The sequence below is a fragment of the Sitophilus oryzae genome, unplaced genomic scaffold, assembly GCF_002938485.1.
Source record: "Sitophilus oryzae breed Bouriz unplaced genomic scaffold, Soryzae_2.0 scaffold_375_pilon_pilon, whole genome shotgun sequence".
Classification (NCBI taxonomy): Eukaryota; Metazoa; Arthropoda; class Insecta; order Coleoptera; family Curculionidae; genus Sitophilus; species Sitophilus oryzae.
In genome coordinates, this window is record NW_022146946.1 from 76,003 (window position 1) to 87,098 (window position 11,096).

General features: G+C 34.6%; 1 protein-coding gene across 1 annotated transcript; it reads left to right on the forward strand.

The window, feature by feature from the left end:
• The first annotated feature begins 9,854 nt into the window (after positions 1–9,854).
• On the forward strand, positions 9,855–10,367 carry LOC115885139. Its single transcript, XM_030903935.1, has one exon. The coding sequence runs from the start codon at positions 9,855–9,857 to the stop codon at positions 10,365–10,367; it is 513 nt and encodes a 170-aa protein (XP_030759795.1).
• Positions 10,368–11,096: the final 729 nt, after the last annotated feature.

Below are 11,096 nucleotides of genomic sequence, written 5' to 3' on the forward strand. Positions count from 1 at the left end.
TGTTTTCCTTATATCAATTTGATTTAATATTGCACGTGAAACTCACGTAGATAAAATAACCGAAATTAAATTCTATTGATAATATTATGATTGGAATATTCGTGGCTAATTTGTTCACTAGTTTTTTTGCTATGGAAAGTTATATTAGGTTATAACGTTTACTGCAGAGAAACACATAGAGTTTATGTTTTTTTTCATAATCGGAGCAATTATCCTTCTCCAAAGTTGGGAAATAGAAATCTATCTAAAAGGGGAAACTGATGGCGCTTAGGTTGCGTCGCTAGTGAAAATAATACAAAAATAGATTAAAATTATGTTATAAAGCAAATTAGCTAACTCTAAACGATTACATATTCACTTGTCGATCTTTTGTGAATATATTTCGATGCCATTTTTTTTTGTCTCAAGGGCTGTATTATAACATTTTGAAAACATATCGAAGAGTATAACTTTATGCGACTCTCTACTCAAAAAATGTTATATTAGGTATTAAAACTTAAATAATTTATTACAGAAATGAGTAACCGAATTAGGGGATTTAACAAAAATTTGCCAAGCTACCACGACTGTTAGAACACCGTTGGAAAAATCTAAAAAAAACATTTTTAAGACGCAATCTCCAGCAGGAGGCATTCCATTTCAAGAAGTTTGAAACCGTTCTCATATCACTTTTTGTTCTTTTATTTCAAATACTAAGCATTTACGCATCTAATCATCAAATTATTTAAATTACACCTAGTGCTTAAACAGGCATTAAGTGCCAACGGGCAGTTGCGATGCTCATAATTTGCTAACGCTTCACGGCGCCCGGTCCGAATCCAGCCGAAGTCGTATTACGTTGGCAGAATATGAATATGCGACCGGGTCAGGTAGGGTTGCCTACTAAAGTCCTTGATAAAACTTGAAAAACATTATAATAGGCAAAAATATGACATACTATTACAAAATTCAATTTTGTGCTAACCTGACAGGCATTCGAAAAAAGTAAATAATATTATTTAAATGAGCACTTACCATAACATTAATAATTTGCCAAAGTAGACTTTTGAACAGTCACTTGCTATCATTCGGAATCAAGTATTTAAAACTGACGATTAATTCTGTGCGAGCTCCCACAAGTTATAACTGGTTCAGTTTAAATACAATTTTTTAGATTATTTGACAATCAATCGTTTTGATTTGAGTGACGTAAGGTAGGGTGATTATTTCAGGTTAATAGTTACATAGAATTTTAGGAAGGTGTGCCGGTTGAATTTTTGTTTTTCTGGACACTAGATGTATAATATTACCCATTGTGCGACAGCTTGAATGTACCGTATGATCGAATAAAAACGGCGTAAACGATGGCTATGAAATGAAGATCGCTGTCATTTTATATGTAAAATTATATGGGAAATGTCATCCATCGTCATTTCCAAGCCAACTGGAGGCCGTTTTTTGTGAAGGGTACACAAACGCATTTCAAATACATCTGAAAGTCAACCTTAAAGGTCGTTTAAGGTCTCACAACAAGGTTCTTTCTGGAATCACTCAAGGAGGTTTGAAAGCCACATATGTCAAGGTCAAGCGAACTGCGCATGTGGAGGAGCCCAATCGGCTAATATCTCCTACTACTGTCCCCACTAGCAAAACCGGTGCGTAAAACTATTCTCACTGTCGCAGCCGGCCAGTTATTACCTTTTTATTTTTTTATTTAGAATTTTCACAAATTATACTTCGTAACACTTTTAGAATAATTGTATTATACATTTTTCGTATATTCCCTATTAAAACCCGTGTATTTGTATTTGCCAGTTGTGCCGGTTGTTTACAATATTGTTTTTCTTATTACATTTGTAGGGCTAATTTTAAATATATTTTTTCCGTTCGACTAGAGTAGTGCTAGCGTTACCGAAAATTGATGCTGTTCGCACTTTTCGTGGAACGCAAAAGAGTGTCATCATGTACCTATTCTCTGAGTGTCATTTACACACAGCACCCTAGATCATATAATATGTTAGATCACAAATAATGAGATTCACTTTTTAAAAAAATTTTATTTTCTTTAAACACATTTATAATATTTTATATTTTATTTTATTTATTAATTTATTTTAATTTGGACCAATATAACATATATAATATATACTTACGTGGATAAGTAAATCACTATGAAAACTGTCGTAAACTTATCAACGACTTCCATTTATCTTCTTTTTTTGTTGCACACGCGGTGCTTCTACTCTATCTATCCTTGTCGAGGACCTTTCGTCCGCGAGCATAATTTGAACATTAATTTTAAAAATTTAATTCGTAAAATGCTTATATTTGAACAATAAATTGAATGTTTACTGTCACAAAAATTAAATTATATAAAAATACATTTAGCCACTCCGTACGAATATCAATATTCTTAGGAAATCTAACCAGAAAAAGTAATTCGGGGACCTTTATATTAGAACTTTCACATACTAAACATTTTCGAGTCATTTTTACTAATATTTAGAAAGTCCAACGAAAAAAAATACAAATACAGTAAAGACTCGATAATCCGAAGAGTGCTAATTCGGATTCCTTGCTAGTCCGGTCCGACAGCGCACTTGCATTATGTACCTTGTAATCCGGATTTCGTATGATTCGGTAATCCAAATTTGTGGTTCTAACTTGTTTTAACGCGTTTTCTCGAAGCGGTAATTCATTTATGTCGTAATAATTTGACGGCCGTTTAACGTAGATACCTCCCATACAGCACGTCCAAATGAAATTACGTTTTTACAAGGGAGACACATGAGAAACAAAATATGTTAAAGTGAACCTAGGTGTTCATCTAGTTCTAACATATACATATGAGATACACGCAGGTTTCTTATTGATAGAACTGTGTGATACAGTGTTTACTAGTTGTATACCGTATGCACTCAAGATTCTAAAGAGTTTTTTGTAACGTAACAAATAATTATTAAAATGATAAAATCTGACGTCGGAATATGAGACATACAATGTATAAGTCATATGTATGTGTGATACTTCGTATCATAGTTGTGCCTATAGTACACACCTTGTAAAAATGTGACGTATACACATAGTATAAATATCTATATAGACACTTTGTAATAGTGTACTGATGTGTCTACATTCTAGCATGAAATGAAGGTGTGCGCACGAGCGGATAGCCTCAGCGTAGACACACCGACCAGGTATATCTTATGTGTCCTCTCTCCTTTCTCCTTTCTAGGAGTGGTATGTGTTAGCGGCCATTATCGTTTTATCATTCGGAAGCTCTATATAAAAGTTCTGTTTGTGTGTAGTTTAAAAGAGATTTTAAGGTAAGCACAAGTTTTTAATTACCTTGTTACACCTTCCTAAGAGTATTATTAATATTATTGCAGCGACTCTTCCCTTACTCGATACCCAGTTTACCAAATTTTGACTCCAATGAATGAAAACTCCAAATATTCTTGTATAATGATAAAGAGGTTAGCTCTGCAATATAATTTTTTTTAATTTGGAAATAATAAAAATCTAAATGGACCAGAGAAAGAAAGATTTAAACACTTCAAAGAACTTCTTACACTGATATTCGGTAAGTTATTGATGGATCAATATACAGATATGTTTAATATTCAATAATCAGTTTCATATAAAATTTAAGGGTGAGATTGTTAATCTGGAAATAGGATACAACAAAGTCCAACAGAGTGCTCGTTGAATGAGTGTGCTAACAAACCAACTGCTTGGAGGGAAACGAGGAGAAAAAATGACTAAACGAATGTTGTTATACTAGGTATTTATATTTTTAATACATTTTGATACAAATTCTGTTCTCTTACAGTGTTTTCTTACTTCTGGTTTCTGCAGTGTAAATAATTATTATTATTGTGTTATTTGCGCTATTGTGTTTTATGATATAAAGAAATATAAGAATTTTATTTTTTAACCCCTTAATCCATTTTATGGAAGAAAAATGGTACATTTAATACAAAACAAAAATCGAACAATTTTAAGGCTACTTCTCTTGAACTTACGATCGAGATACTTTTGGAAAATACAAAGTTTTGCCTTCCTAATTTTCGTTCTAAAAAGATGTAATTGGTATCATTGAATAAATATTTCTTAAAAAGAACGAAAATTTAGGCATCAAAACTTGTATTATTTCCTAAATTCGTTCATAATAAGTAGTTTTATCTAGCACAAGATGTATATACGAAGCAAAATACACACGTATACACGTAGTAGTCACAACTGCAATGTGTAAACAGAGTTTAAACGTAATACACAAGCACTGTGTATCCCTTACTTTGTGTATACGTAAATGCTATACTGTGGCTACATTGTGAGCCTTTGTGCATACGTGTTGAAGTACAATGTGTAAACGTAGCATATTTACATCGGGGGAATTGTGTCACCCTGTGTCTACATCTAATAATGTAAACACATCGTAAATGTGATTTGATGTGCTGTATGGGCTAGTTCAGAATGGGGAAACGTAAAATATCACTTTGACGATAAAACAAAAAGGCAAAATATTAGATCAACTAAAAAATGGCGTTAGTGGTGAATTACTTGCCCAAAAGTATGGCGTTGGAACTTCTACTATTTCCGACATTAAGAAAAGTGATAATAAAATAAGGAGGTAAGATTAACTACATACATATTTTGAAAGAGACTTTTCGAACATGAAGTTATAGACGACGGCGACGAGACCAGCGATGAAGAAATCTATATCCAGTCAAAAAAAAATCAAGAACGTTGATGTAATAAAATATTTTACACTGGGATTGCAGTGGGCTGAAGAGAATGATCTTAGTATTAACGATATTCTTGTCTTAAAAAATATACAAGAGGAAGCTATAGTTAAGCATTCTTCAGTTAATGCACTTAAAAAACAAAGTAAAATCTCTGATTATTTTAAATAATGTAGTATGTATTTTATACTTTGGTATCTATAGGATGTATGTTCCTATTCACAACGAGTTTTGTTATAGAATATACTTATTCTTACTTAAATCATATTTGTTTAAGATTTTGCTAATAAAAATGTTTTATTTTATTCGTTTTTTTAAAATATATGTGTATAAAAAATCAATATCGCAAATCGCGATAGTCCGGAATTTTTATTAATCCGGATTAACCTGTGCTTTAATTGATCCGGATTATCGAGTCTTTAAGGTAAGCGCGCATTTATTCGCATCGGACGGACGTATCGGACACAGGGAACGGACGAAAATTATTATTTGCCTTATTTTAAATGAGACAACGCACATACATACGTATCGGACGCATCGTAGACACGGAAATCCGTTCAGAATTATTAGAAAAGAATTAAATCCGTATATACGATGCCTGCGGATGACGTCGTTCGTAAATTCGATGAAATGCGCGATGTAAAAAGAAATCGACTTGCAGAATTTGATTTGTTTTTAACGTTATTTTGAGCAGGTGCCTAAAAGAGTGAAAATGGATGACGGACTATTAATTTCTTTAGTGCAACAATAAAATGAACTTTATAATTTGAAAACAAAGAGTACAGTAATCAGCAAGGACCCCAAAATATATGGGAGGAAATTGGGCAGATAATGAAACAACCAGGTACGTAGACGCAATATAATAGAATAAATCTGTAACATATAGGTATATTTAAAAAGCAGAAAAATCAGTTTAACATCTTTTTAAAAATACGGTTCATTATGGATGGGCACATTATGGACCCAAATTCGTTCTTTTTTTTCTTGTTCCTTTGCTCTTCCTCTTCAAATGCACATGCAGTTGCAAATCATAATTCTTCATCAGAAATACTACTCATTTTAAATTTGGGAAGCGAACGTGAAAAACAGAAGTTTTGTATTAGCCCGCTTCGAGGATTGCACTAAAATGAAAATGCGGGAAGAAAATCCGAATATAATATGCGATAATAACAAATATATTGCGATTCGTCCGATGCGTCCGTTGCGTCCGGTGCGAACAAATGCGCGCTTACCTTTACTGTATATATAATTGCATAAACAAAAACAAAATTAACTTCTCACTGAACACTCTTGCATCCTTGGCTATAGTCTGTCCAACGACAAGATCCTTGACAGTGATAGATGTGTCTGTCATTTTAATTTCAAAGTAGTTTATTTCATTTTACAAAGTAATAAGTTGGTACAAATGGAACTTTATATATAAAAGCGGTCGATAAAAGAGTAATTAATACAATTTTTAAATTAAAAAACGCAAAAAACAAGCGTCGTTACACAATGGAAATAAGATTATTACGTATGATGAAAATGAAAAGTTGGTTTCCATTGAGCTTCATTCAGAACCTCCCGATTAGTGGAATAAATTAATGATTTCAATTACACTTTATACTTTTTAGTTTACGATCTACGAATTAAAATTAATAAAATATCCTAGCAACAGCTTGCGGTAGTCTGTTGTATCCATGAAAAAGAGATGAATTAAAGTGCAAGAGAATGAGAAATCTTAATATTTAGCTTATAATATAATAAACTTTTGATTTCTAACCAACATTTTTCTTGACGGGTGATAATAATAATAATAATAATAATAATAATAAGAAAAGATGATCTCTCAGATCTCTCGAAACAACGGAACAGCAAATAAACAATCCACCATCAATTACAGAAGTAAAAAACTTCTGGGAAAATATCTGGTCACAAGCAGTAGAACACAACAGAGAAGCTCAATGGATAACAGAAGAAGAAAACAAGCAGATAAATACAACAGCCATGCCAAATGTAACAATCACCTTAGAAGACATCAAAGCTGCCATATCCAAGACACACAACTGGAAAGCACCTGGAGACTACAAAATACAGAACTACTGGCTAAAATCATTCACAAGCATCCACAAACCACTAACGAATATATTACAAAATTTTGTACAAGGAACGGAAGCCATCCCCTCTTTTTTAACTCAGGGAGTTACCTACCTTAAACCCAAAGGCACGGACACTTCACCCCATCTAAGTACAGCCCTATAACATGTTTATCAACAACCTATAAATTACTAACGGCAATAATAACAACAAAGATCAACACTCACCAGCAGAATAATAACATCATATCAGAAGAGCAGAAAGGATGCTGTCAGGGATCTAGGGGCTGCAAGGAGCAACTGGTGATAGATGCAGAAATACACACTCAAGCCAAATTAAAACGTAAGTCTCTACATTTTGCATACATAGATTATCAGAAAGCTTTCGACACCGTCCCACACTCCTGGTTCATACAAGTTCTACAAATATACAAAATCCACCCTCAAATCATACAACTTCTGCAGAGAATAATGGCAACATGGAAAACTACCCTAAACATCAAAATGAAAAAACAACTCATCCACACAGGACCAATTCAAATTAATAGAGGAATTTTTCAGGGTGACTCCCTCAGTGCACTCTGGTTCTGTATTGCGCTCAACCCCCTATCGAACCTACTCAACAAAACGCCCCAAGATGCTTATAAAATATCCTCACTCACACATTCATCTACCATCTCGCACCAGCTATATATGGATGACCTAAAGCTTTATGCAGCAACTAGAAAACAACTCAACAACCTTCTCAATATTACAGAAACATACAGTGAAGACATCCAAATGAAACTGGGAACAGATAAATGTAAAATAAACAGCATTATAAATGGAAAACACTCGATACAGGAAGAATACATTCTACAAGACTCAAATATCATACAGAATATGGAAATGGATGAGACATAAAATACCTCGGATACCTACAAAAAACAGGATTAGAGCATGCCAACATAAAACAGCAACTAAAAAGCAAATACAAAAACAGAATAAAACAAATACTCAAAACAGAACTGTCCGGTCGAAACAAAGTGAAAGCAATAAATACCTATGCAGCGTCCGTCCTGACGTATTCATTTGGCGTTATAAAATGGAGTGACACGGAATTAGAAGAACTAAACAGGTTAACAAGAACAACATGTAACAAGTACCGAATACACCATATACACGCGGCAACAGAAAGATTTACACTAAAAAGAAAAGAAGGAGGAAGGGGATTTATGGATCTAAAGAACATGAACTACAAGCAAATACACACACTCAGAGAATATTTCAGAGAAAAAGCAGTTACCAGCCCACTACACGAAGCATTGTTAACCTAACAACATCAGGTACACCGTTACAATTCAACAATGAAGCATTCATACCAGTTGATGCAATTACAACAACAAAGACTAAAATTGAAAAATGGAAATCCAAAGCCCTACATGGAAAACATGCAAACCAACTAACACAACCACACATTGACATAGCAGCATCCAATGCATAGCTTACTCATGGTAACCTGTTTGGAGAAACCGAGGGTTTCATAATAGCAATCCAGGACCAGATCATCGCCACACGTAATTACCAGAAATACATAATCAAAGACCCCAAAACACCTACAGACAAATGCAGACTATGTCACACACAAACCGAAACAATAGAACACATAACCGGGGGATGCCCTATACTTGCTTCCAGACAATATACCCAAAGACACGACGATGTTTGCAGAATAATCCATCAAGAAATAGCAAAGAAATATTCACTCATCTGCTACCATACACCATACTACAAATATCAAGCAGCTAACGTTCTAGAAAATAAGACAGCCAAGCTCTACTGGAACCGGGATATAATCACAGACAAAACCACACCACACAACAAACCAGACATCACGCTCATCCACAAACCAACCAAAACGACATACTTAATAGAGATATCCATACCAAATTCACAAAATGTCAAGAAGAAACACACTGAAAAAATTGAAAAATATATACCTCTAGCAGAAGAAGAAATAAGGCAGATGTGGCACCAGGACATTGTAAAAAATTATACCAATAATAGTGTCATCAACAGGACTGATCCCAAAATCATTACATGATAGTCTGAAAGGCCTTGAACTTGCACCAAAACTTTATATACCCATTCAAAAAACAGTTATCCTCCACACATGTAATATTACACGACAAGTCTTAAATACACAGTAAAAAGCGTTGACGCTTGACTTAAGTCCGCGACTACGTTAAATACCGGAAAGCCCGAGATTCAAGAACATAATAATAATAAGAAAAGATGGAAGAAATGGACGGGATAGATAACAATAAAATGAAGACAAAAATCTCAAAAGAATACTACCGGCGAGTAAGGAAGATATTAGGTACAGAATTAAACGCAACGAATAAAATAAAAGCGATTAACACATTAGCTGTTCCGCTCATGACCTATAGTTTTGGTATTGTTGATTGGCCAAGAAGCGAGCTTGGAAAAGTGGATTGTAAAACTAGGAAGCTTCTCACTATAAGTGGCTTACATCACCCAAAGGCCGATGTGCATAGGCTGTATATTAAACGACGAAATGGTGGACGAGGGTTAATAGAAATTGAGTCGGCTTTCAACTCTGCTATCACAAGTCTGAGCAACTATATCGATCTTAACAGAGATAAATACTGCAAGGCAATAGCAACCCACGATGAAAAGAAGGCGAAATACTCTCATTCTAAAAGAAGCTATCAATATCTCAGCCAAATTCTCTAAACAAGAAACAACTACACATAAAATATTGAAAATTTAAAAACATAGTATGGAACGAAATAAAATAGAGAGTTTAGAACAAAAGCGTTTGCATGGACAATTCTACCGAAATCTACATAAACCGACAGTCGATCGGGAAGGAAGTACAGCATGGTTAAGAAGTTCGGGACTTAAAGGAGAAACAGAGAGTCTCATCATCGCCGCTCAGGATCAAGCACTTAAGACCAGATATATTATCAGAAAACATCCTAAAACAATCTATAGACAGCAAATGTAGAATGTGCAATAGAGCAGAAGAACATATCAGCCATCTGGTAGCTGGATGCTCCACACTTGCTCCGACAAATACACCCATAGACATAACAAGGTTGCAGCATACATACATTGGATTATATGCAGAGAGTTAGGTGTACAGGTGCAGGACAAGTATTATGAACACGTTCCCGAGAAAGTTCTAAATATAAACGACACTGTAGTCCTATGGGATGTACCAATTATCAGAGACCGAACAATATTAACCAACAGGCCGGACCTGGTATTCCATGACAAGAAAAACAGTATCTGCCTCCTGATCGACGTGTCTGTTCCAGACGACAACAACATATCAGCGAAAGAAGTAGAGAAGATCAGCAAGTATAAAGATCTTGAAATTGAAATCAGCAGAATGTGGAACACGAAGACGAAAGTAGTCCCAGTAGTAGTTGGTGCACTGGGTATGCTTACTAAAGGTCATAGTAATTTCATCAAACTTATACCTGGCCACCCATCAACGAACGAAGTACAGAAGATAGCTTTGCTGGGAACAGCACACATACTCCGAAAGGTGTTAGGGTGAATACCTTAGGTCTCTTGTTGAGACCCGGATTCACCTATTACCGCCAATTAAGAAGGCGAGAAGAGAATGGAATGAAATAATAATAATATATAATACTTGCTTCCAGACAATATACCCAAAGACACGACGATGTTTGCAGAATAATCCATCAAGAAATAGCAAAGAAATATTCACTCATCTGCTACCATACACCATACTACAAATATCAAGCAGCTAACGTTCTAGAAAATAAGACAGCCAAGCTCTACTGGAACCGATATAATCACAGACAAAACCACACCACACAACAAACCAGACATCACGCTCATCCACAAACCAAAAAACGACATACTTAATAGAGATATCCATACCAAATTCACAAAATGTCAAGAAGAAACACACTGAAAAAATTGAAAAATATATACCTCTAGCAGAAGAAATAAGGCAGATGTGGCACCAGGACATTGTAAAAATTATACCAATAATAGTGTCATCAACAGGACTGATCCCAAAATCATTACATGATAGTCTGAAAGGCCTTGAACTAGCACCAAAACTTTATATACCCATTCAAAAAACAGTTATCCTCCACACATGTAATATTACACGACAAGTCTTAAATACACAGTAAAAAGCGTTGACGCTTGACTTAAGTCCGCGACTACGTTAAATACCGGAAAGCCCGAGATTCAAGAACATAATAATAATAATAACGAAATAAAGGAACAGTGGAGACAAGAAAAAATTACC

Coding starts and splice junctions, on each gene's coding strand:
- LOC115885139 (XM_030903935.1), top strand. CDS start 9,855: ATGCTCCACACTTGCTCCGACAAATACACCCATAGACATAACAAGGTT.